General features: G+C 39.8%; 3 protein-coding genes across 8 annotated transcripts in view; 2 read left to right on the top strand and 1 right to left on the bottom strand.

Moving 5' to 3' along the window:
* The window catches only part of Gckiii (Germinal centre kinase III), a 92,237-nt gene extending 79,821 nt beyond the window's left edge, over positions 1 to 12,416 (top strand). For 2 of the 3 annotated variants that reach the window (XM_083084049.1, XM_083084047.1), the window contains exons 4-12: positions 4,307 to 4,472; positions 4,817 to 4,974; positions 5,328 to 5,513; positions 5,766 to 5,911; positions 6,158 to 6,437; positions 6,511 to 6,870; positions 6,960 to 7,183; positions 11,890 to 12,022; positions 12,240 to 12,416. In XM_083084049.1, the coding sequence (XP_082940175.1) occupies positions 4,307 to 4,472; positions 4,817 to 4,974; positions 5,328 to 5,513; positions 5,766 to 5,911; positions 6,158 to 6,437; positions 6,511 to 6,870; positions 6,960 to 7,183; positions 11,890 to 12,022; positions 12,240 to 12,287 (1,701 nt within the window). In that variant the 3' untranslated portion in view covers positions 12,288 to 12,416. Of the gene's footprint in view, positions 1 to 4,306; positions 4,473 to 4,816; positions 4,975 to 5,327; positions 5,514 to 5,765; positions 5,912 to 6,157; positions 6,438 to 6,510; positions 6,871 to 6,959; positions 7,184 to 7,262; positions 11,698 to 11,889; positions 12,023 to 12,239 lie in introns of those variants that run through there. The other variant, XM_083084048.1, reaches the window with a different exon arrangement.
* Positions 12,417 to 12,566: 150 nt separating this feature from the next.
* The window catches only part of LOC145962741 (uncharacterized), a 40,633-nt gene continuing 25,780 nt past the window's right edge, over positions 12,567 to 27,419 (top strand). The window contains exons 1-6 of one of the 4 annotated variants that reach the window (XM_083084040.1): positions 12,567 to 12,699; positions 18,412 to 19,722; positions 19,945 to 20,087; positions 20,460 to 20,619; positions 21,158 to 21,392; positions 22,192 to 22,301. In XM_083084040.1, the coding sequence (XP_082940166.1) occupies positions 19,490 to 19,722; positions 19,945 to 20,087; positions 20,460 to 20,619; positions 21,158 to 21,392; positions 22,192 to 22,301 (881 nt within the window). In that variant the 5' untranslated portion in view covers positions 12,567 to 12,699; positions 18,412 to 19,489. Of the gene's footprint in view, positions 12,700 to 15,067; positions 15,620 to 16,443; positions 19,723 to 19,944; positions 20,088 to 20,459; positions 20,620 to 21,157; positions 21,393 to 22,191; positions 22,302 to 27,419 lie in introns of those variants that run through there. The other 3 variants (XM_083084039.1, XM_083084038.1, XM_083084041.1) reach the window with 3 other exon arrangements.
* On the bottom strand, positions 23,052 to 25,865 carry Sud1 (Prolyl 3-hydroxylase sud1). Its single transcript, XM_083084053.1, has 2 exons — positions 25,639 to 25,865; positions 23,052 to 25,522 (listed from the first exon to the last, which is right to left on the bottom strand). The coding sequence occupies exon 2, from the start codon at positions 24,988 to 24,990 to the stop codon at positions 23,284 to 23,286; it is 1,707 nt and encodes a 568-aa protein (XP_082940179.1). The 5' UTR covers positions 24,991 to 25,522; positions 25,639 to 25,865; the 3' UTR covers positions 23,052 to 23,283.

Below are 27,419 nucleotides of genomic sequence, written 5' to 3'. Positions count from 1 at the left end.
ATGTATCGTCGATTATGAAGGCGTCACGGGATTCTTTTGTCGTATCCTCTCACCGTTGGAGAGGCGGCTAAAAATATTACTTTATTATCGATCTTCTAAAAATATTGTTTTGCTGTCGTAGCCAGATTAATAAAACAAACCCTGCACGTGTAGCTCATAATATTTTTTGTTTACTATTCATTATAACATATATATACATACACATACATCACACAGTTTTTAATAATTTAATTTTTAATTTTTATTATCAAACTTGTGTGTTTGAAGTAATTTAAAAATACATGTTTTACTGGATAATTTTTTTTAATGAAAAAAGAATTATCCAATAAAACTTATGTATTTTTAAATTTTCATTAAAAAAAATTATCCAATAAAACTTATGTATTTTTGCAGGGTTTTTTAATGTATCGTTGCAGGATTTTATTATAATAATTAACGGAAATTTTTACGGAACAGATTTTTATCCGTGGCTTATAATATCTGGACAATAATATAATACGGGCGAAAATCCGCGACGCTTCTACTCTTTTACCCCATTATAGTCGGTTCATTGTGCATCGAACAAAAGACAATGCCCGACAGCGGTGCGGCCGAGATTTTATGAATGAATGAGTATAATTGCCCAGTTATATATATATTATGCGAGCACTCGTCTCGGCGAACGTCTAGACGAAATTACGGTATTTTTGCCACTTGGCTTCCTCCTGTGCTTTTCGACCCGATGAATATCAGTACGGCATAATATGTAGAACGCATATACCTGTCGTTCCTATTTCGCAGACAGAATCATCGACACGCGCAAGCAATTTAAAATCGCAGTTTACGTTTCTAGTTTGCGTCTCGGGAAATGTCTCGCTCGAGGAATATCGAGTAGATCGCGTGTCAATTTTTCCGTAAAAATCACTGCGATTCTCTTACCATTCCCTCTACTTTGTAGAGAGAGATTTACGGTCAGTGGCTATCGACTCTAGAAAACGTTCTCCGATAATGGTGGATCGATGAAGAGGGTGCTTTAACTCTTGGCGACCTTACGGTTGCTGCGATACACGTGATGTTGTGCTTTATCGTGGAGGTTGTCGTCATGAGAGATAAGAGCGTTTTAGATCGAGGTCGCAAAGATTACAGATGTAAAGTAGTGTAATATACGAGAGCCGAGCAAATAAACTGTAAAAATTCTTCAAACTACAAGGTCCATCTAAAATGGGTTTTTACCACTCGCATTTTAGGCAGGAAAAAAGAAGGATGAGGGGAAGGGTGGATCGTACAAAATGCAACACGGCATGCAAAATAGAGACAAGAGAGCGTTCAGCGAATGGATGATTAATGGACCGGTCGAATTCTCTTTGCTTTTTTGGCACGCGCGTTATGTCCTTTTGTTCCTACGTTTCGCGAAATGGCAGGAGTGCTGTTGGCATTGATGGACGACGCGACGGAATTAATCTTCGTTTTACGATGCTCCGTCCTCTTCCTGACACTGGGCGTTTCGCGACTAAAATGCCGAATTAAACATCGATAAATTACAACATATTCACAAATAAATCAGTTTTTTTTCCCTCCATCTTCGACGATTGGAGCTCCGAATTTTCAAAGGTTTTGGCTTTGTTTCCTTTTTCCGATTATATCGAGTTGCTCTTCATCTCTTAGAAATTGCATTAGAAATTTCGCATATAATGCGAATAGTGAAAATTCTAAGTAACGCCGATTAATTTCACAAAGATCGCAATTGCCGATATGGTAATTACTGTGTTCGAATGGACTTTCTCCCCCAAAGAGGCTTGAAATTAAGCGCTTCTGTCGTCACTCGCCGAGAGTGAAAGCGGCCGATTACAGGGTTCCGTCAATTAACAATAATTGCCGCGTACGGATGAGGACGAGTGGGGAAGAGGAGCGAAAAATAATTCTTGACTAAGCGAGGGGCGAGAGTCTATTCTCGGATCGTGTCGACCGAGAGATCCAAACCATTAGGAAATTGACCGATTAATAATAGCTCCCTCGCAATGCTAGAATTCGTAACCTGTTATGTAAAGTGACCCCTTAAAATTCGTTATCGTCATCGATGATGGGGTCGAACTGTGTAAAGAAAATCACTTGCGTTAATTTCGAAAGTGCCTTTTCTCTTTCCAGTAGCAAAATTGAGGATTTAAATAAATCCTAGAATGTTTAAATGAAAACTTTCCTTCTTCCCTAAAAGATATAATTAATCAAACACACATAATAAAAGAAGGTATATATAAAAATAAATTATATATGTGTATTATTTATAAAATATATTTACATAAATAAAATGATTGTTTATATATTTTAAAGAAAAGACATAATAAAAATTTGTTGTTTATGCAAATAATATAATAAAAAATATATTCTTTATTATTATATATTTTAGAAGAAAAAATGAAAATGAACATCAGCTTTGCGACTCTTGATCGATATTTGCTCTGGCAAAACTCATTAACTCCCGTCGATTAACCCTGCCTGCAATTTACTTTCTTATCATCTCCTTCGGGAATTTAATTCATGATTATCTTAGAATTGATATCTTTGATAACGTTCTCGATAAATCGACCAACTGCTTATCATTCTTCCTGGACGAAGGAAGACAAAGGGTCTATCGAACAAGAGGAATGACATAGCAAACCTCTTCGCGTAGAAATGGGCGGTCGAAATCGGGTTGAACGAACCTTGTGCGACGACAACGACGGCCACCTACCTCGAGACGATCTAAAGGGGAAAAAGTGGGGCGCCGAGCAAGCCTCTTGACCAGCCGACGGTGATAAATAGTGCCCATTTTATGGGGAGCTATACTCGCCATCCTGGCGAATGTGCTTTCTCGGTCGATCTGCTTAAACTATGAAAATTATTTGCCATAAAACGATGGCGCGCGTCAACCACACGTCGAGCGAAAGTCGGAGCCAAGACTTATAAAGTCTCTCTCGGGAATATTCTTAGGATAGCCCATAAAGGTAGACGAATATGAAAAATCTGACGATACATGTACTTTCGCACGAGGTAGTATCTTCTATCGTTTATCTTGCCCTTCAGAGAGGATAGATTTTTTTGTAAGAAACTAAACTGAATATTTATTTTAAAATTTTCTATAAATAATTTTGTTTCGCTGTCGGATTAATTAATACTGTAGATTATATTAATTAATTGTGGAATTAAAATTCGGCATAAGTCACGAACGTTTGCGGAATTTTTAAAATAGCAAAGGGCTCATGTTTTGTTTCTCAAAGCTACATTTACTTTCACTTCGCAAGTGACGAGGTGACGAGGGAGACAAAGTGCGGCGAGCAGGAGAGCGACATATAGTACACACGGCGGCGTGTAATTGCAAGGCCGCGGCCGAGAGGGGGAAAGGGATCAATTAATTATTTCTTTATAATCGAGTGAACAAAGGGTGTAAATCTTCCTCGGCATCCTCGGATCACTAGCTCGAATCGTGCTGATTATTAACGCGCGATAACTCATCGGTTTTATCGCCCTTACGCGCTACACCACCACCACCACCACCACCATCACGTTATCATCATCAACGCGCGCTGTATAATTTATATTATCCGATAAGTCGCACAGTGATTGGTCATCGATGTCGGATATAATTACCGCGCGTAAGATCCGGTCAGCGCTGACGCGCGTTACCTTGGGGCGCAACATGCTCGGGGAAAATTAATAGGCCGCGCAGGAAACGACGACGCTTTCCTTAACAACCCTCGTATTAGACAATAATTTACGACTGTTCGAGGAGCGATGAATCTTCATTACCGGAATGACCGCGGGATTAATCATATCGCCGTCCGTTGTTGAGGAAAGGTCGTCTCACTCTCGTGGTAGGATGTTGCTTGCTCTGTATCGTTGATCGCCACTTTGCAGTCGATCTGTCTCGCAGAGTCTCTTAGAGTACGATCCGGACGATGCACACTCGCGTGATTATCTCTTAGTGTTGACAAAAATTTTATTTTTTGAATCGTAAATCGCTGAACCATTTTTGACAGTTGATTTGGATATAATTCGAAAAATTTGCATATAAAAAAACTGCTGAAATTTAGCGGAAATTCTCGAGTAGTCACGCGTGGAAAATGTGTCAGAAATATCACGATGCAGTAGAAGCTGGCTGTATCATAGTTTCCTTAACGTCTCAAGGTCCAATCCGATCAGGAATAACGATCGTTCGACGAAACGATCTATTTTCGTTAATTGGCGGCTATCCGAGACTCTTTGATTTTTATCGCCGGTACGCAAATCTGTTATGAATCTTTCCACAGTGATTCTCAATCGATCCTCAATCTCTGTTCCTTCTGCTCGATAGGGTACGAAGCTGTGGATCATCATGGAATACCTGGGTGGCGGTTCGGCCCTGGACTTGATGAAGGCCGGTAGCTTTGAGGAGATGCACATTGCCGTGATACTACGCGAAGTGCTCAAAGGGCTGGATTATCTGCACAGCGAGCGTAAGCTTCATCGCGACATTAAAGGTACGTACGCTCGATAACGTTTGAGAGATATTTATGATTAACACTTTAACGCTCGGCGCCAAAAGATTTCGTACAAGATAATTTTTAGCAAGACGCTAAATATATATCATGCTGATTATAACGTTTCATTTAACTATAAATTCCACAGGAAATTAACTGCGATGCCACTCTTTTCTCTCTTGAAAAAAAGATATTATTTCATTATTAATTTCTCTTTTCATTATGATAAATTTTGGAAAAATAAAATTTACTTGTTCCGAGTGTATAACATATAATTTATTTTATTAATTTTTATTAGTTATTTTGTAAATAAGAAATTAATGTGAGTTTTTTTATTTTTACAGCGGCAAATGTATTGCTGAGCGAAATGGGCGATGTCAAGCTGGCCGATTTTGGTGTAGCCGGTCAATTGACAAACACTACCAGCAAACGAAACACTTTTGTCGGCACACCGTTCTGGATGGCACCCGAGGTCATCAAACAATCCGCTTATGATTCCAAGGTAATTATATTAATTATAAATTGTAAGTCATATTTTGTCGAAAATTAAAAAGAATATATAATGCGAACACTGTTTCTTTATTCATATGTTAAGAGATTATTACTATAATGTTACGATTAATTTTTTATAAGATGATTTTTACAATTAATATTTTATATAACTAACTCTCTTTATTAATTAGACTTAAATTTAATGCTCGTTATTTTGTTTTTTTTTATCTTTCATTTTTCTTCAAAGCTTTGTCACTTTAGAAAATTATCTCCAAAAGTAGCGCGGTCACGTTTTCATTAGCATATCGTTAGCGCTTCATCTGACTGCCAGTAGTAGTAACTCTGTGAACGATTATTCTGCAGGCTGATATTTGGTCTTTGGGCATTACGGCGATCGAACTCGCGAAAGGAGAGCCTCCCAACAGTGAATTGCATCCCATGAGGGTCCTCTTCCTAATACCCAAGAACAATCCGCCTCAACTGACCGGAAACTACACGAAACAGTTCAAGGAGTTTGTCGAAGCTTGCCTCAATAAAGATCCTGAAAACGTGAGTATACCGTTATATACCTGTTATGTACGACTGTTTGCGTTTCAAGTCATTAGTTTATTAATTCATCCATTCGGAAATGTGTTTCATATTGTCGAACAGTTTAAGATCTTTATTGTGATTAAAAAAATAATTTTTAAACAAGATAACAAAAGAGACAATTCAATAGAAATTTAATTTAAAAGATCAGAGAATTCGACAAAAGAAAGTGTTTAATTTTTATTCATCGATCATTGCATTGTGCTTGTATAGAGGCCGACAGCAAAGGAGCTGCTAAAGTTCCAGTTTATCAGAAAGGCGAAGAAGAACTCGTATCTAATCGACCTGATCGATAGGTACAAAAAGTGGAAATCGCAACGCAGCGAAGAATCGGAGACTGAGAGTGAGAATTCGGACTCGTGAGTATCTCCATTCTCGCGTTTCTCTTCACGTTTCATCTGTTCATGAAAGTAAAAGCCGGCCGCTTGCTATCTTTATGTTACGTACATTGAGAACTTTTTTCTGTTAATTCCATAATAAATTTATATCTTGAACGTGTAAGAAGAAAAAGAACCTGTTTGAAATCATTTATGAGTCGGTATAATAGATTACATTCGAAGAACCGCAGTAGTAAATTGTAACACGTTATATTACACGGTGTTCAGGGAGGAATCCAAGCAAGACAGCGACATGGACGAACCGTGGATAATGACGGTGAAAGGCCCACACGGGGTCAAAGGATCTGTGGTGCCTATGTTGCCACTGGACGAGCAACCCGCATCCTTGACCCTAACGCACACAAATCACAGGTCCTCCAATCACAACCAACCGAGTAAACCGCACGCAAATGGTGCTTCGCGATCACCGCCGAAGGACACCACGCTTAATCATTACAGAAGCGAGTCCAGAGATTCGTTGCGCGATGGTCAAGCGAAACATACGCCGGTACGTTTTATATGCGATTGATTTTTATTGTGCGATATTTCATGTTTATATATTTTCTATTTCTCTTTTTTAGTCCCGACCACACGAAGCTGCGCCTCCACCGCCAGTGGATACGAGAGAGAAACGAGACGAACGAGACTACCGTGATTTGAGTCGAGAATCCACTCTTAGAGAGCCGAAGGAGATGCGCGACGCTCGCGAGAGAGATAGAGAAGGTGTCAGGGAGCGAGAACGAGATAGAGAAGGCAGAGATAGAGCCAGTAGGGACTTTAACACACGAGAGAAGAGGAGAAACAGCAAGCCGGAAGTGCCCATCACTTCGATGGCCGATCACAGACCCGGCGAGGATAAGCAGAGGCCTAGAAGTTCGCAGGAACTCAAACATCCACGAAGCGTCGCTCTGTCTGGTGTTGTCATTCCTCTGCTTTCCGAGGTATATAATGAATTACAGATATGATAGAATGATAGCAGTATAAAATGTATGTAAAGATCTTATTATTTATGTTTCTGATAATGTTGCAGCTTCAACGAAAGCACCAATATTCGGCGAGAGACAATAATGGCGAAGGTGGTAGCGGTAGCAAGAATGGCGGTGCTATTGAAGAATTGCGGGGCGCTTTTGAATCGGCGGAACGTACGTCGCCAGGAATGACAGAGTCCCTTATTCGCGAACTCATAAAATCCCTACTTCCGCCCAATCACTCGGAAGGACGCCTGTCTATGTTAATGGAGAAGGTTATTCTGAGGTAATGCTCTCTCTTTCCCGAGCGTATATATTTTCACGACAAATTCGTGCAGAAAACAATCAACGCTTCTCTGTTTAAGGGATACGTAGGGACACGAGAGGACAAAGGTCCGCAAGAGACTGTGGTCCCAGAATATACTGACGTTGTAAAGCCATTCGTTATTTTTCTCGATTATCAATTTGCTAATCAGTACGAATCGAACACGTCGTTGTTAAATAGCGACGACTCCGGATGCGTGAACGCAAAGATGCGAGGGAAATGCGTTCGTTATGCCTATCCTCCCCAACATTTTTCCGCGCTCTTCCTCTCCTTCGTTAATCTGTAAAGACCGTACTACAACGAAGTCTATCGAAGTTTTACGAAGTAGTCTATATTAACCGCCCCAAATCCATCTACCCACATATCTACCTCGCCATATGATAAAAATACATGGACGACGGCAGATGCACGCGAAACGTTGTGCCAGTATTTTTGCAGTTCCTACTCATCTGTTGTCATCGATCTTTTGTCAAACTTTTCGATTAAACTGTCCTACATTTACATATTTTGTCGTATCGGTTCGATCGACAGTTCCTTTTAATTACAAATCAATCATCATTGTAGAATTTCCTAATGCGACAATTTCTCAGTCTAATTTTAAATAATAATTGTATGTTCCATTCGAAAAGAGAACATAAAATCATTTTATAATAGGAAAAATCGAGTTATATTTAACCGAATTATATTTAACTCAATAAGCCGATTCATCTTTAAAAATATACTGCTTTATTAGTATCAATAAAGTTATATTAGTATCAATAAAGTTAATAAAACATTTAGCCAAACGGAACTGTCGGTTGATTTCTTTCCAGCGTTAGATCATAAAACGTTTTTCATTATCAGTAGTTTAATTGCGGAGAGAATCTAGAGTATGTATTTAATAACTTGAATTTATTTTGAAAAAAATATAATGTTCTGGCGAATCAATTACGAGTAGAGAAAGGCAGAAGGTAGACTATAACGTGTTAGTAAGAAGGAGTTTGAATTGAAATCTTTATTACGCGCGATAGCCTAATAAAAATCTTAGAAACCTTCTCCATATTCAGCGCAAACATCGATCTGGCGAATGCGACAACAAAGTAAAATTGTACAGATTTAAAGGCAAAGCGGATAGATGAAAAGTATTCGATGACTTGGTCTTGCTTTTCAATGTGGATACGTCCGCAGCATGCACTATCGCATTATATCGAATATATTGACGTCTATGTAAGAAAGAGTGACTTTTTGAAGCTTTTATGGGGCTTTTAAAAGCGGCGCTTCTACTCTGATGTTTTTACAGACAGTATATTTATTTAATAGTGTTTCGATAAAAGAGAACTTATCCTGTAGCAGCTGAGCAAAAGAAAGATGCGTTCTCTGAATAGATTCCTTCCTGTTGCTTCCTATGCTAGTGCAGGTTTCGGACGCGAAGGAGAAAGGCGCTCTAGCGTGCAATGCTAGAGAAATTGTAAATATGTATGTAGCATGATAAGAGATAGTCTTATTGTTCTTGATCGACGTCTTTGCCAATCGGTCGCACAGCTCCGTTAAACGATCTTGTTACGAAGAGAAAAAAATCCCTTTTTCTTTCCGTGGTCATCGGTCGTTATTGAAAAAGATGATAGGCGTAGACTATAGGCAATATTGCGATTACAAATTTATCGAGAGCTTTTATCGTTTCGTCGATGTAGTTTTCGCTTGTTGCATAAAAATTGCAGGTAAAGCGCTACAGTGTTTGAGCAGCTCCCCATATGCGACACATAGTAGCGTGTTTAAATATATGTAATTAAGTTCTAGTTGTGTGTGAAAATCCCACTTGGAGATCGTCGAAAAATGCTATTTTAGAATTCTATCGTCTCCGAATATACGTACATTCGTGTGCGAAAAACGCATCGATCTTGAAATATCCGTATACATCATTAACTTAGACTAATATCGGAATCGTTTCACGTTAACACGTTGTTAAAACGCTCGTATAATATTGCCGGATTGTAACAATTTCGCGATTCGATAGTTTGATAGAGACAAAAATGCCACAGGAAGCGTCTTTTATAAATAAGAATTTCATCCCTTTCGACAAAGCATTACGTAGGACGATCTGACAATCGATCCAGACGGATTTTACTAAACGAGGAGATACGAGAAGAGTTTGTTGAACCTTGAATATGCAGCGCGTTCGAGCGGTAGCGACCGAATATATTGCGTGGAACTTGAGTACTGCCGTTCTTCCAAACTCAACTTACGTTATATATATGCACACACGTTTCCCGAATTCATTCCCCTCCCTCATACTCCTTAATTTCCACGATCGAGTCTGAGCTGCGATGACTCCCACGCAGGGCGTCGACACTTAATCCACGTTGTTTGTAAACTAATGTATTTTATAAAATATAGAGAGAGAAAAATATATATTCCACACACACACACACACACAAAATAATACATACATACACACACATACATACATGTACACACACACGCGTAAAAGATAGAGGAATTATAGAGAACATGTCATCTACGAGGTGGTCGGAGAGAAATCTCGCGAGTGAGAACATGCGTTCCAACGGAATACAAGGACCATCCTGCGTAAACGGTGATATAAAGGGAGATATAAGAGGGTGATAGAGCAAGAGTGAAAGAAGAGGGATAATTTATTTATCACGAGTTTGTAAAAAAGGGATACGTCAATTAATGGCAAAAATCTAAAAGTGAAATGGCAAAGGGACTTAATTACGTTAAATTAAATACAATCATTGCGTCAATTTTATTGTTTTCTTTGTTTTTCAATTGAGTCTGCTTTTCATCTGAATAATTATATTTGATAAGAAACCAGGAAAGAATATGATGATACGATGTATTCTAAAAATCTCTGCTCTACCACCGCCTTTTCTTTTTTTCCGTTTTGTTTTCCTGCCGCCCGCCTAGTTGAGGAATAAGTCAGATTATGCGATATATATCTATTTTTAGTTGAGTTACGTTAATTATTCATTTACGTTATATTGTTAATACAGTCATCATATGTCAATCGTTCGAACGATTTTTTCAGTTTCTCGTCTTAAATCGTGCAGAGAAATCCTTTTACGGCGATTGCGAAAAAACCGCTTGACAAGGCTTGACGTGGTTTGACTCTCATGAACTATTGTCTTATTGTCGTTTCATCGTTTTGGGTTAAGTTCTTTTTCATTTTTACGGCGATCGCTATACCCTTAAGCAGGCCTCATAACGCTGCCATAAATGCTTACCGGTTACGCGCGTTAAGAGTATGCGACGAAGGCGTCTCCGTGCCGAGTTTGAGAAAACTTATGGCTGTGTAAGCAGTATGTATGTTAAAAAAAAGAAAAAGAAAAAAAACAATTACATCGGATCACGCTCGCCGAGTAGCGATCGATTTTACGTCCAGTAATGATCATTCTTTTTACTGAGAACATCTCTTTCCCGATGACCGTCTTTGATTGACGGCCAAAGAATTGTATATGCGAACTATGTATCTAAGAGTATTAACTCTCTAGCAGTTGGACGAGATTTACGTGCTCGTCGCATGTTACAATCTTTGACAGAGAATTATTGTTATTTACATAAACTTCTCTCTTCTCATACTTTTAAATGAGTTTATTTAATCTTCCCGGCGAATGTCCAACATTGTTATATCACGGGTATTTTTTATCACTCTCTTATATAACGTGTCGGCGAATTCGTTATAAGTTATTTCATTGATTCATTTCATCGAGGTAGAATCGAGATAGTTTATAATTTTGTTTTGTCTAATCGCAAGAGATCTCGGACGCTTTAAACGAGCGGTAAAAGCTCGAAATGCGACACGATACAGTGAATTGACAGGACGTTAATTAGACGATTAGGCTCGGAAAACGTTTGCGTTTGGAAGAAGAAATTTCCCGAATTCGCGGTCGAACCTTTCTCATGCCATACTTAACAACCGGCTAGGAAACTTCTACGCTTTCGTTGAGTATGCTTCACGCGAAGGTCGGACGCTAAATCGTTCTTCCGTTTCTCTGCGTATGTAGATTACGGACGGATAAACACGGCGCCGAACTGTGATCTTCAATGTCTAGGAAAAACTCGTTGCTTTCTTTTAGTTTATACATTTATATAGTTGACCGAATGCGAGAGTTTTTATTAATCGAGATTATGGTTACGGAGAGAAAGAGTGAAAGATAGAGAAAGAGAGATAGATCGCAAAAGATCCGCGTGAAATCGCACCACATTCAATCCGAATTACGTGTCCTACTGTATCCACAGCACTCTTCTTTGTATTATACTCTTAGCTACTATTCATCTAATATATTCAACGTTATAACACACACATCGTGGTAACAATAATATCTCTCGGCGTAGAGTATACATATATAAATATATAAATATATATATATTTTTTGTATTTTACTTCTACCTTGGCTGCGTTGGACTGTATTATATTGATTGTATGTGGCATGCTAAGGGCGTGTACAAATATGAAATAAAGATTAAGTGAACCACGATGTGGCAAGTGTTTTGTTGATGTGCGGTGCTTAATCGATTATCTTTGCATTATAAATCGATTATCTTGTGCATTATAAATGTTTTTTGTTTGCGATTCTATTCCAAGATAATCTTGTAATACATCATATTTTAATTCTAAGACAATAATTCTATTAGAAACATCACATTTAATTATATATTTTTTTCTTTAGAAGTACAAAAATGCAATGTCAATTCGAGGCGTCTCGACGCGAGCGTCGCGACGACGTCGTCGTCGGGCGACATCATCCGAAGAGCGCAGGCCCGTGCAGCGAGGCCCGCCAGGTCGGGAGGGGCACGGAAAACGTAGGGATTTTCTCGATGCATCTCGTGCAGTAGTCGACAGCATCCCGCGGATGGTCGTGATCGAAGTACCAAAGGCGGGAGGGCCGACGAGCAGAGAGGGAGAGGCGAGGGTTGCCCAGACATACACTCTCTTTCCCTTCCTCCCCTCTCTCTCTCTCTCTCTCTTTTTTTCGCTCTTCGTCTTTGCCTCCCCCTGACCGTCTTTCGCTCTTCATAGTGTGTATCAACGTCTCTGCTCCTCCCGCCAAAAAAGAGGGACGTATAAAACCCCAGCCTGTATCCGCGAGGGAGAACTATTTGCGGCCTTCCAGAGAGAACAAACCGGACAGAGTGGAAAAGAGAGAGAGTATTGTCGTGTCGCGCCTTTTATACATACATAAATAGAGCGGCAGACACATATAAACATCTCATCGTTCCTGGAAATGCTCGCGATATCCGGAGATCCATCCGCGGAACGACAGTGTTTACGGTATATCTCGCGGAGTGAACGCCGACGAGGGTGTGTGTCCCTCCAGAGGGTGTCCCGAAAGAGTTGAGCGCCTCATCCCTCGTGTCGGCGACTCGCGGGAAGGCGGCCACCGTCTGGCTGTCGAGCTGCGGGTAGGGCTCGGCAAACAGCATCATCCCTCGATGACGTCGCCGCAGGATACCGCCAAGTGCGTCGTCGCGATACTGATGTACGTATCTCGAGGTGGGACGCGCGTCGGGGTGGAACGCGCTGAATGAGTTTGTATCGTGTCTTCAAAAAAATCGCTCCATTTTTTTCTTTTTTTTCTCGTCTATCTGCATATTATGAATGCGCAATTTCCGAATTTAACGCACTGTGGACACAATTTTTGGTGTAAATATCTATCGCATTTCGCGTCGCGGGTTGCATGAGATGTGCTTGGCATGTCACTTCGATGTGCGACATCAGCATTTGAAGGCATTAGATACAGACTCTTCTCGACTGATAGAAACTTCCAAGTTTGTTTCGCGCGCATTTCTCGGCTTTAAAAAAATATATATACTACATAGATTTTTTTGCGTTGCTGATGACAACTGACGTTACCGCTGTTTCCGTTGTTGTAGTGATTTTCAGCATGCGCAACGCATAATATATTTCACGAGCAACGTAGCGTGTAGGGCGTTTTACGCATTATACGTAAAATATTTGAGTTCTCCTCAGAATCTTGTGCAACACGAATATTATCAGATACATGTTTTTTTTATCGGAATACTCGTTAATTACTTAGCTTTCTCGTTCTTCCGTGAAAACGATTTACTTATTCTATTATCCTTTCTATTTTAATCTATCTTTAATTCCTCACAATAGCCTCATAACTACGCCCATTATTATTATATCGTGCCTGCAGAATCTTAATTATTTTTCATGTTGTGCTTTAATAAGGACGATAATAAGAATATAAGGTATTTTCTACTATTCTGTTACATTCAAAAATTTTTATGTGGATATATAATATTTTTTAGAGTTACTTTATCGCCTCGTTGCTTTCGCGTAAAAATCGGAGCAAAACAAGCGATTCGTCGTTTCCTCGGAAACAATACGTGCTCGACGTGAGATTGGCACACGCGTTTTAACGCGTTGTGGAAACACGTGTTACACGCACGTTATATTTCAGGACAAGATTCCACGACGCAGAATTCTCTCTCTCTCTCTCTCTTCGCCGCGTTGGTCGCGAAAACATTTTTGCAACTGTCGTTGGTTCGTTTCGTAAAATTATTACGAGTGGCGCAGAGGAGAAGGATCAGCTGAAAATGATCGAATAATAGATTTATTACACGGTACATTTCGCTCTGATGTCTATGCAAGAGGATTATTCGTCGATTAATGAAAAAGTTCTTGCAACTTATTCTTAAAGCAAGTCTCTACGCAATTTTTATTTTTTCGTGATATTGAAAAATAAAAAATGTACACACACATACACGTGTGTGTGTATTCTTTATTTATTCTAAATTTCTCATTAAAGGAAAAAAATCTATTTAATTTTTGAAAATTTAATTTTGCAAATTTATTCTATAATTAATCTCTTCATTAAAGAATGTTGGACTTATGACAAGTTATTATATTTGATATTCGTTTCGCGATTTTCACATATGCAATATAATTTCTACTTCGACTGACGGGATTTCACGTGATGTATTGATATCGAATTTCTCTCAACTTTTTTGTATATAACAGATACAAGTATGTATCTTAATTAAATACTCGTAAACAGATACGCTTTTATCACGGAAAACGACAGAAATTCGATTAAAGCGAATTAAAGTCTGACAGTTGCAATTTAATACGCAAGATGAAAGGAAAACGTGCATTTTCTAGGGTGGGACGCACTATATAATATACAAAATGGATTCATATAATTCACGGAGAAGGTAGATTATAATATTAAATATAATATTAAAGACGCATGTTCGCATTACGAGCACGCTGTTTTCATGTAAGAACAAAAGAAATTCAAAGCTCAACGCTACGCGGATAAACATCGCATATCAATTTAAAAGTGCTTATCATAGCCTTGGCAAATGCGTCGCAGGTACTTCAATACCAACCATATTACTATTTGCAACATTTTCCACTCGGAAGGACTGACCTATCATTGATCCTAAAGACGATAGATAAAAACGAGGAGGATTTTTTCATGGTACATATTTATCGCGTGCCTTGAAGAGAGATTAACATTAATTTCTTCTTCCTATTTAACGAACAATCTCGCATCTACGAATTTTTTGAATTTTTCCTTTACAATCCGTTGTAAGTAATATATGTGTAATTCGTGAATCTGTAATATTCATCTGTAATATTGCATTACATACATTCGAAGAATTAAAGTGTACAAAATATACGCATATTGAATAAAATACGAGAGATCAGCACAAAAATTATAAATAAATTTGTCTATCTTGAATTTTATCGCGAATTATAAATCGTCTAAAGTGGACTCTAGGAAAGATTTAAGCAATAGCATGAGATTTCGCAAAATTTAACACTATATCCATCTTTATAAAATTTTCTGAAATTCTTAGATGAAAAATATAATAGAATGTGGGCTGCTTTCAAGTAGCCTTTGTATCATTTTATCGTGTTGCAGTCATAAGAGAAAAAAAAAAGAATATAAGGGCCACTGGAGATTTTCACATATCGCCGACAATACCCCAAGCGAATAATAGCTTGGGCCTGGGTTTGCGCGCGCGCGCACAATCCTCCCTCGTCCCTACTAAAGCATAACGCTCGCCGGCACACAGTTACACAGGTAGCTACGCTTTAATTACACATTTTTCTTCGCCGCTCCAAAAAGCCACCGATGTGTAATAGAGCTGACGGAGAGCTCTTCGTTCCCCTTCCTCCGCCTCCTCGTGGCTTGGAGCGAAGCGACGCGACGCAGCCAGCAGTGAATCCCGGTGACGCGCCGAACGTGGACGTAGAACGGCCGACGCCTACGGCCTTTAAGTGTGCGGTTTACACATTACGTTTACATTATCGAGACCCTCCAAAATCCAGCTGGATCGTCCAACATCGAACATCTTTTATTCGTTATTTTTTTTTACTCTATCTTGTAAAGTGTTCTCTCTGCGCAGTGTGTCCTATGTTTACATGTAAATATATATTTAGAGTCGTTGGTCTCGTAGGTATATCGTACGCACGATTGACTTCATCATTGTTGACGGGTAGTCGGTTAATTTATTTCTTGTTTCTTTCTCTTTTTTTTTTTCTAATCTTGCTTCCGCATTCGAAATAAAAATTGATCTCGGAGCCGCTTTGATACAGTTACGTAGATCTAAAAATATACTTCAAAGTAACGGGTGTTTCCTTTCGTCACGATTCAACGACTCGAATTATACGCGAGACATCGCTGAACGACGTTGTGGAGGTCCTCCGATAAGGCTGATAAAAGCAAGCGTGTTGTTCGCGCGTAAATGTCAGTTCGCGGCTCAAGCTTGGTCGCAGTAGTTTCCGCTCGTATATGATCAGACCGCGCCTTTCGAAATCTTCGCCTACGTATTTATCATCGCGATGCAACGTCGCGATACAGCCTGGCACAATGGTCCCCTTCCTTTGCGCGACTCATTAATTTACCGTATCTGGATCCCTTTGTCGTAAATGACAGCAACGGAGCCGCTGTCAAAACGGCAAACGCAAGCAGTGCAACAACAAACTCGTTTCTTCACGCTGTACTGCTTCGCAATCCGTTTTAAAAGACTTGCAGTCCGCAACGAGACTTTGTAGAAGCCTATCTGCTGTAATTACTTCTCGTTGAAGAGAAAAAATCCTCGCGTCAGCGTTTCTTCAACAGCTTTGCTAGCCGTGTTCTAATTTTATTACGAAACAAACGAGCGACATTTGTGAAGTTTTATAGAGAAATGCAATTCATATGAGTAGAATTGATCAAAAATTACTATGAAAATATATATGTATGAATCTAGATTATTATATGTCTGATTAAGATATAATAATCCAAGTCTACATCTTTGTAATTTCATAAATTTATTTCGTATTTTCGCCTGTTTTTGTCTCATATTGAGAACTTTAAAGAATTTTAAGTCCTCTTGGTCGCTCATCTGGATTCTTACAAACGAAGAGAGACACAAGAGGAATGACGCATTGAAAAGCATCGATTTAAATTTACCATATCGACGATTCGTTTATAATCGCTCGACACAGCTTCATTCTATAAACGACTTTTCAGGCATTCGTTGTCGATTGCAACCGGCTAATTTAACGTTGCACAGAATCGTCCCCCTGAATTAAATGTCAGCATTAAACGATCCTCGCGAGAAAAATTCTCTTTTTCTTTTCGCCGTTCCACTTGGACCGTTTTCAATGATGATGTAATTAAAAGAAGCACTGATCCGATTTCCAGTAGAGATAAAACGAAGTTTGTCGTCGCGAGATAAGTTGTTTTCAATTAGAAACAGTCAAGTCAGGAGAGCACCTTTCCAGAAAACTATACGCTTATAAAGCCGAGAGGTATATTCTCTTTGAACTAGATGCGATTAAAAATAAACGATGGCAACGTAACTGGATTTAATTGACAGAAGCATATTTATATCGTGTGAACGCATCTACGTGGATTGCAAGGCACGTATGAATGCAATGCGCGAATTAAAATCGCGCTTGAATTCCCCTCGATCTTATTCTCGAGGCAAACTAGCATTTGAATATTGACCTTGCGATGTGTGATGCAACTTGCAATTTTTTGCATTCCTCGCAATGCGCGGAAAAGAAGACGCGGAAACGCATTCCACATCGCCCACCGATGTAATTCCGCTCGCGATATTATGTTCACGACGCGGCCGGCACGATAATTAAGCTCGCAATTCATTCCTGGCGTGACCTTTTCCCATTTGGTTCCTGGAGGAATTCCATGGCGGTTGGATCGTTGACGTCGTCGAAAAATGGAGAGAAACCGGACTTTGCCGCGCGCGTCCTCGCGGATAAATTTAGCCCTTTAACACGCGATTTTAGAGCATACTCGTCTGACCTTTCCGAATACGAATGTGAACCATGGAATTTCTGGAATGAGAGAAAAACGGAATTGGAGCACGGATTAAAAGAGACGCTTTCGAAAGAATTGGAGATTCTGGAAAGAAAGATATTTTTAGATAATTATCTTAGCTGGAGATTTCAATTAAGCGCGAGATAAAAGCGCCAAGTTTCGCGGTGCCGATAATAATGTCATTGTTTTCAAAAAAAATCGTCCACGTGTAAATAAAAAAAGTCGATTAAATGCGCGATCGAGCGAGATGCGTTGTAAGCGTAATAAAAATAAGAGAGGGAGCGAGAATCTAATAATATAAAATTAATATAATTTATTTTTTTTAATTATAAAATCAGAATCATGTTTTTAGAGACGCGTTAAAAACGCCCAAGTTTCGCTCAAATAGCTCTCGTATGGGATTTCACCCTCGAAAAACCACAAAGGGACACGGTTATTAATTCGATCTCCGTCGATTGACTTGCATTATTCCAAGTAGCCACAATTTGGGTCGAACGGACGAACATCGTTACATTTTATCGACAAAGAGGGGGAAGCCGCGTTCCAGATAGAGAAATAAAACAGGGAGAAAAGAGACGTGATGGACCGTGTGTCGTGTGAATAGTGAATAGCCGCATTCACTGCGTGGCCATCGTTTTAAATAGTAGGACGTTTGATATCCGAGTTCGATTTTCCAATCGCGAGACAATATAACGCGCACGCAGAAATTGTAATTAAGCGCCCACACGCGTTGACATGTGCCAAGTGATGTGATACGCATGTATAAGCAGCGAATTTTTACGCCGCGAAAATTTTTCATTGAACAAAAAATAATAATTTTTTTCAAATAATCAATCTATATCTGATTATGTTCAATCGAGTTTATTTCTTCCTCTTAACATTTTACACAAGAAAGTGCTATGTGCCGGTGTGTTTGTGCCAATCCGGAAAGCGTCGACTACCATTTGCCGGAAGTAGGCTTGGAAGTGTTCGATGAATTTTTCACAGAACTGCTTGTTTTTACCGAAAAAATATCTAATCGAGGGAACGATCGTAAGTGTCAACGTGAGTCTGTGTGAGCGAAACGACATGATCCAGAAACGTTAATTTGAAAAGTGCCAGAAACGGCGAGATCTCGCGACACGCACACGCACACGCACACGTGAACATTTCAATTATTAGAGTGGCGGGGGCGTGTGTGCACGCTCGCTCGCGTGCATCGCGATCACGCAGCGTGATAATTACGTCGTAGCATTCTCCGTGGGATGAATGAACGTGACCCGCGCATTTTTTTCTCCCTCCTGGCTCGCGACGCAGGGAGAGAGAGGAAGAGAAGGAGGAAGAGAAGGGAGAGAGAAAAGGAGAGCCAAGTGAATCGAACGCGCTCGTCGCTCTGATAAAAACAACCACCTATTGTGATATCATCCAACACCAAAGAGATCGCGAGATCGGGAAGACTCAATCCGCGATTCGACTCGTCGCGCGAGGAAGCTCGAAGCGGCAACTGTCAAAACGACCGTGACGTAACGTTGCGCACGTGGATTGCGTCGCGCTCTCGTCAATCATGACCCGATCGAGACACCTTGTGATTCGAGAGAGTATCACGGTGATCCGTGCATCGAAATAATTTTCCCATCTCTTTTCTACCGCCGATATAAATGTGAAAAATCGTAGACTTCGAATTTCCAGTTTTACACGACTTTATATGCGAATATTTCGCGTGTCAACGTATTTATCTCTGGTCTCGTCGTCGTAAAAGCGAAAGGAGCGGATTTTACGAGAAATAGTAACACGTGAGCCTAATCGCAAAGATAAGGAAGATAAGTACGAGGTGATGTCGAAGGCTTTGACGTGACGCAGCGGTTTCCCTCCGTGATGCGGAGATACGATGTGGGAGGATCGAACGGGCGATAAGATCGAGAGCAATTGAACTCTCGACGCGTCGGTGGATTTCGTCGTCGTCGTCGACGAGGGAGGACGACAGGGATCGATGTTACATCAGTCGATCATGGAGAGGAAAAGCGGAGGTGAGGCGCGGCCGAAGATCGAGATTGTGCGCGTCTCGTCCATCGAGCGGAGCAACTTCCGGCCGCTGGACGGGGTGCAGCTGCGTGCTACGTATAGCCACGTGCGAGTAGGCACTTACTGCCCGGAACCGGAAACGACCAGCGGACCGACCGCCGAGAACAAGCCGCCGATCGAGCAGACGCGACGCTTCAAGAAGTTAGTACATTTTCGTTCGATCGCTCTATCGCGAGAGAATATCTATCTTTTTCGCGATAAAGCGAAATATCAGTTTTATCGAGATAATATTCGCTCGTTTTTTTTATCGCACGCTTCGATGTATTATTTTACGTCACATTGATAAAGGATAAAAGCGTTGTTTTTGCAAAGTCTCTTCTTTTTTTTTTGGCGCGAATCTAAGAAATGCTGAATTTTTTGTAGAAACTTGGGACCAGTATCAAGACTGCTGAGACGTCGTCATCACGCGACATGCCTTGCCACCAAATCCTGTGATAACATTTATAGCGTGAATAGAAATAGTAATTCTCTGGACTGGAGGGTCGGCCAGACCGCCAACGAGCAAGGTAATCCATTAACTGTGACTCATAAAATCATTAGCGAGCTGGGGGAGCTCACGGTTACTCAATAGCAATTTAATTTTTTTAAATTTCATCAGACATTCAATTTTTCTCTCTTTAATCCTTTTACGCTCCTTTTAGAAGTTATAGTACTTTATATAATTGATTTTATTTATTTAAAAAATTCGCATTTTTTTATTCTTCATTGAAAGTGTGAATTAAACGAAGAATATAATATTTGATTATATTTCACGGTCCCCTATGAATATGCAAATGAAATTTGTATAAAATCGCTCTACTGCAACTAGTGTGTGTACTAAAAAAAAATCACGGCTCTTAAAATTCTCGTATGGATCGGTTATCGATTTTCCTTTTCAGATCTGCAAGCCAGACAGAGTAGCAGCCTGGACTGGAGGGTAGGAAGATCTGTCACTTTCGGCTCCAATCAGCTCCATTGGAGGGACGCGACGCGAAGTGCCGAGCAGCTTTCAAGGAGCGCGCCTCTCACTTCCGATCATCTTCAAACGCCGAGCACGAGGTATGCTAATTCGTGTGCTTGGCGTGCACACGCAACAAAAGCGAATAATTTATGATAAGCTTATTCGAAACGGGGCGGCCGCTGTTTCGCACGGTAGATGAGTAGAAATGTATAACGGTAAAGACGTGAGTCAAGAGGAAACCAGCAGGTTTAATGATGGAGAGAGGAAGAGAAACTTTAGTATTGAATGTAGCGAGTGAATCGCGATGAAGTCATACCGGGAAAACGCGAATTACGTTGGAAACGGCAATTAATTTGTTGAAAAAAATGACGTTTGTTCGAAAGACACGCGATAAAAATGTACAACTCGGTGGAAATGTAACTAAAACTGCCGCGGAAAATAATTATCGATACCTGAAAATTACGTGATACATCAAAATATTTCATAGTTTTAAATTTTACGCATTCATGGCTATTTAAAAAAGATACATTTGATAAAAAAAAATTCCAATGTAATTAAAAAAAAATTTTCTGACTATATCTTGTCGCATTTATCGTGCTAGATATCGTTAGGAATAAGATAAAAGTATCGTCTTAGATCGAAACTCGTGTCGTTATTGAGACGACTCTCTCCGCGCCTGTCCCGACCCGGAAGCAAAGGCTCGCTGCAATCGTCGCCGACGATTTGTCCCTGGATCCAGGTCGAGTACTCGACCGAATCGATCGAGGGCGGCAAGCGAGAGGAGTCGCAGGAGAGCGATGTCAGCTTTCAGCAGGAGCTGCAATTGAACGAGCTACGGAAACGAATGGCCGGGATTGCCTCCACGTCCCAGGTGATTAGTAATCTGCGGACGACGATCTGAATAAAGGTCCCGATTCCGTTCCGTCTCGCGCGATAAATCAATATCGTTTAATTACGAGTAACGAATCTGTCAATGGCATACAAGCGTATATATACATACTTAGCATCAATTCGCGCGTCCTGATTCGATAACTTGATTATAATAGCAACAATAAATACATTTGACATAAACGTATCACGTGTCAGAAAATTAAAAAAAATATATATGTTATAATTTGAGAAATTTTTGTAAAAATATATACGTGGCTTCGGGAAAGGAATATAACAAGTATGCAGCTGTCAATTATTTAATCTGTTTATGATAAATTAAATAATAATCAGACGAATGAATTTAACGATCATTTAAAGGAATATGACAAGTATGCAGCTGTCAATTATTTAATCTGTTTATGATAAATTAAATAATAATCAGACGAATAAATTTAACGATCACTTAAAGGAATATGACAAATATGCAGCTGTCAATTATTTAATCTGTTTATGATAAATTAAATAACAATCAGACGAATAAATTTAACGATCACTTAAAGAAGTCCGATGAAGTCATTCGGAACGGAATCGCATCGAAGGTGCGCCCACTAATAACTTCCGGTGAACTGATCGCTCTCGAAATAGAAGACGACGCGAGAGGAACGCGGGACGGATAAAGTTTCCTTCCTAAAGACGAGTAACTAAATTCTCTTAACGCTTCTTTAAGCCATCTACTCGCGAAATTACGATCTCGCGTCGCCGTCGTAGTCTTCGTATTAAAACGGTTTATCACGTGTCAGGTTACGTCAAAGACCGCAGCCAAGGATGGCGTAGCGGGGCCACCGAATCTGCCACGACCCAGGATTCAAGTGCAGGAACCTGAAACCACCGAGTGTAATCATCCCAGAGCGTAAGCTTTCATTTTTCATTCGATCTTCCCTCTCTTTCATCCCCTCCGGCTTCCTTCACGGAATGGCTCGAGTCGCGAGATGAGAGAATCGCAATCGATCTCGCAAAACTAGCGCAAGACTAGCGTGTGAGTTTCCTTGATGCACATGCGGATCGCAATATCCAATAATCGCATATTCATAAAGCGGAGAAAAGTTTTTCAGTCTAACTGTACATATTCAAAAATACGAATGTTAAGTTTCAAGAGAAACTTTTCTCTCAAACATCCCTTAGCGCGATTTCTCGCATCCAACTTTATGATTGCATGAATCCCGAAAACGTTTGCCGTGACTCTCGCAAGTGAAATAAAGGATTTCTTTTACACATGTATATACTACTGCATCCAATAAATGATTGTATATGTTTTCTGCATTATGATCTTAATCTCCACCTTGGCAAGACCACCGCAAACTTTTCGCAAGTCTATAAATTGCTTAATGCACCGATATTTGTTCTTAAAATTTATTATTATATATCTACTATATTTTTTTTTAATTTTCTCTTCCTCCAAAAATTAAAAAAAAAAATATTTAGCCGGAACTATATTTATGTACTAGAAATTTTCCTATTTAACATCACTGTTAGTATCCTTTGTTGACACGTTTATTAAATCAATCTCTTAAATTTTTCGCGAATAATATCCGCAATTTTTTTATGCTTACTATTACTTAGCTTTTATATCTACCATATTTTTACTAAAGAGAAAACAAGAGACTTATTTCTCACGATAAATTTTATTAAAATACGAATATTTACAATTTGTTCATAAAATATTATTGTCTCGAAGAGAATTATCTCTTCAAGAATGTTACTTTTGATTATTAACAAAATTAAATTAAAAAATAATTTTGATCTTTGTTTTTCTTTAGATTTTTTTTAACAGAACAACATCGATTTATAATAAACATCTGAATATCTAAATGAATATTACATCATATGCGCGATTATTCATAATATGAACATATCAAAGTATAAGAATAACCCTCGTAAAGATGATTCAGATATTGTTGAAGACGATATACCATCAATGACCTATAAACTAGACAAAGATGATTATCTAACGCTGGTATTTGAATTAGAGTCCCTTGCTCTTGATTAGGATCTATAAAATCTATCGTGTCTCCTGTTTTTGATACGCCCTGGTCATTTACCGTGTGAAATTGCATTATTACGTCTAATGTGTACTCGTCATTGGTGGAATCATTCTCGCTGTCACTGGCTGATGTATCACTAGAAATCTCCTCATCTTGAAGCGAAATTTCACTCGTGTCCGTGCCATGTTTAGAATCTTTACTCAAGGATTGCGTGCTAACGTCAGACTCGACATATTTAGTTACCTTCTTTTTGTGAGATAAATTTGTCGTAGTTGGACAAGAGCCGTCTCTTTTTCTTTTTATTGAACTTGTATCTAAGATACTCTCGGTCGAAGACTTTGAGGTCGATGCACCAGCTGTAATACTCGTGTTCTCGTCAAGTTGGGAAGTTTTTACCGCATCATCTGAGCTATCTTTCACTAGCGATTTATCGTACAATAATGTGTAGCACCCCGCCGACCATCTCTGCAATTCTATCGTCATCTTAGGCCTCATAGTCTTCTCATCGGGCACAAGATCGAGTCCCGTGTACTTCCATAGCAGTTCAAAAAAGGAAATAGATTTAAATAGATTATAAAAGTCCTTCAATAGTTTTGGTAGGGTTTGTTCATCGGCTATCTCGTAATGACGTATGTCCGCAGGGCCAACCATCCGCCAATTAATGTCTTGTGACGTCAAATCATTCGCAATTTGCTCATATACAGATTCTTTCAAAAAGCTTTCAAGAAATGTGTAAGGTTCTTTCATGACATTCTCGTGAATTTGGTCTATTATGCTGGATAATAGATAACGCTTAGAGATCCAAGAACTTAACTCTATTTCAGTAGTGTTCGGTTCTATGAAATTTCTTATTGATTCGAATCTTGGCGATTTAGCTTGGTAACATTCTCTTAAGGGACCATGAAACCATCCATTAATCGACCACCGACATTTGTCATCGGTTATTACTTCAGCTACTTGATGATAGGAATTTTCTACAACTTCAAAGAATATAAGAGAATTATATTCTGGGATTAATGATCTTACTACTTTATTAGGCGAACCATGTTCATCTGTATCGAAAAGCTCTAGAGCACCTCCATCCTCCTCTGTCCAACCTTTTGATAAGTATAATATATAAGCTATTCTTCTATCACCCATATTATCGTCATGACATAATAAATAGTCTGTTTCGTAGTAACGAGCACTTGACATAGAGATAGTTTTGTTTAGTTTAATGTTTGTATTGCGTTCCATCCACGATGCCAGATCTTTCTGAAAAGATTTGTGTAGCATCTGGCTGCAATAGTCGGAGGCACCAAACAAGTCATCAGTTTTCTCAAATTGATAAAGGTCAGTAACTTTGCGTTTATGATCATGGTTTTCCAATTCGCATTTCAAATTCTCTATAAACCTTTCATTTTTTAAAAAATTTGATATTCTACAGATTCTAAAAGGCTTTGATATGATCTCCAAATTTACATTTTTAAAGTCAGTTTGGGAATGCCAATACTTTTTGAATTCTTCTTGAAACTTGGTGCTATATATGTGCTCCGAAAACAGGCCTTCATCTACCATATTTTCCTAACTTTGTCAAACTTAATCAAAGTAACAATTTAAATATGATTCTTATCTCTTTTGTTACCAAGCTACGCATACAATTTTTCGATTCAGAGACACTATACAGATAATATATATCTGTAGAAATTTTCTTAATCCTATTTTACAACATCACATGAAACTTCTCTCAAGCAATCTTGGAGTAATCGGTCATATTTCTATCGCGCTGCAGATTTGACCTACTTACTTGATAAAAAATGTGAAAGGGATTTTACAATTAACAATATTGCATCTTTCCTACCTAATCGTTCTCGAAACGGGATTCGCAACAATAATCGAATGCACGTGACACTATTTACGATTGACAACCTAACCTCTCTCGTAGACTAGTCGGCGCGTAGGCGTTCGTCGAAATCTCCGGCGTGTCTCGTCGTCTCAAACACGTTCTCAATGCGACAGATGACAGCATCACGTGATAGAGTCGCTGAATGAACGCAATGGTTGCGTTACTCGGTGTATGCAGCCCACGTGGTCAGTCGATTGTACATACCTGCGAGCATAATAAGTGAAAAGAAGAACGATATCGCAATCGTAAAGATCGCGCTAATCGTCGCGATTGATAAATATTAGCTTGCGAATAGTTGACGCGCGCTCGTGCATACGTACCACAAAAATTGCGACAATTTAAATTCAAAGAATCAGCCACTGTCCGTCTGGTGCGTCCGATATCGCGCAGCGATGACGACGCGACGAATCCGCGTATTATTCTCGCGGAAAACATCCGCCCGATCGAAGGTGGGAAAAGAGGGAGGAATTTAACGCGTATCTTTACGTCATGTTTCGCAAAAATTTCCGGTTCTCGTCTTGTATGTCATCGACGATCGAGATTATGACGATTTTATTTATAAAATAATGATTATTTTGTCGGATTTTGCAATAATTTCTCAGAATCGATCTTCGAGCGCGGATATCTTCGTAACGCTTTCGAAAGTTCGCGCGCCCGCAGCTTGACGGTGGCGCCGGCAGGCGGCGCTGGCGTCGCCGTGGCAACATGGCGGGTGCGTGTCGCGTTTGACGGGTGCCGTTGTGGTCGCGTGGACAGAAGGGATTCGCAGGGCGCATTCTGGGGCACGCCGTGGAAACGTGCGAGGTGAAGTGAGCGCGTCGGGACGTGCGGGTACCGGTTTCGCGAGGAAACGTCGCCCGTCGAGCATCCTGGAGCCTGACACCAGCGGGACGCACGTATACCGTGAGTAAATATTATAACCCTTTACTGACAAGCGCGAGCCTCGCGTTCCTTCTCCCTGATTTCCTTCCCCCTCGTCATCTCGACGGGATTTCCTTTTTCCCGAGATTCACGGTTGCCTGTGCGCTCTCGGAAGTTGGGGCGGAGGGTGGGGTCTTTCCGGACAGGTAAACCCGCGCGATTCAGGACACACGAAAGGACACGCACCAGGGTCCTTTGCGTCGCGAGTAAATTCGGAGCGAGATCGTCTCGTCGGTCACGTTCGCACCGGCTTCTCGCGAGGATTTATTAAGGGTATTAAAATCAATTCTGTAAATTTTATAGATATATTTTATCGATATGACAGGCAAATATCTTTTATCGCATTGCGAAATTTTGGAATTGCTCTGCTCCGATTTAATAAATGTATGTCTGTATGCGTATAGTGCTCGTCATCGTTCCTTTACACCTGATGTGTGCAGGTGTTTATGTATGTTTCAACGTGCTTATAACGGCATTTAATACGACTGACGAATTGAAATGGCAGCATGGCAAAAAATTGTATTTCTTTTATATTAAAATTATATTAAATTAATAATTATATTAAATTATATTAAAATTATTTATATTAAAATATCCTGCTTTCCGGATTAGATTAATCTATCCCCTAGTTATTAATTTGTTTAATGCGATTAAAAATCAACGTCATTTTCGGAGCACGTTCGTACGGCCTTATACATATTTGTCTGACATCATTTACGCCTTAATATTTTAAGTGTTATTGTCGAACGCGACTCATCGATGACTCGTCGTTCCTCGCGTACTAGGACTTTCAACGTTCTCGATTTTTCTCTAGAAAGCAGGAGTCTTCGTAGAATTTTTTAAGTCTCGACTGCGGTATAGATTATCGTCGTCCTTGAGCCGTACTTTCCTCGCGTCCTACTGCGATCGCGATTATGGCGAGAAACGGGTTATCGAATTTTCGAAACTTCGTACGCGATATCAGCATTTTGCGGAGGCGAACCGGAGTCTCGCCTTCTCATCGACATACACATAATTTAACATTAAATTAAATTACACGTCGGACGTTTTCCTTGAGTCGCGAATCGCGTAGCTACTATCGATTAGTAAATGCAGTCACGTGTGTGTCGATGTCACGAAGTCGCCTGTGCTGTTTTTTTTCTTATAGTTCGTTTCTAATGTCATAGCTGACGTTTGTTTC

The sequence above is a fragment of the Camponotus vicinus genome, unplaced genomic scaffold (assembly GCF_025532165.1).
Source record: "Camponotus vicinus isolate PSW18456_S1 unplaced genomic scaffold, iyCamVici1.0 SCAF_12, whole genome shotgun sequence".
Classification (NCBI taxonomy): Eukaryota; Metazoa; Arthropoda; class Insecta; order Hymenoptera; family Formicidae; genus Camponotus; species Camponotus vicinus.
Note: the sequence above shows the minus strand (reverse complement) of the source record. Positions and strands in the feature narration are given on the sequence as shown.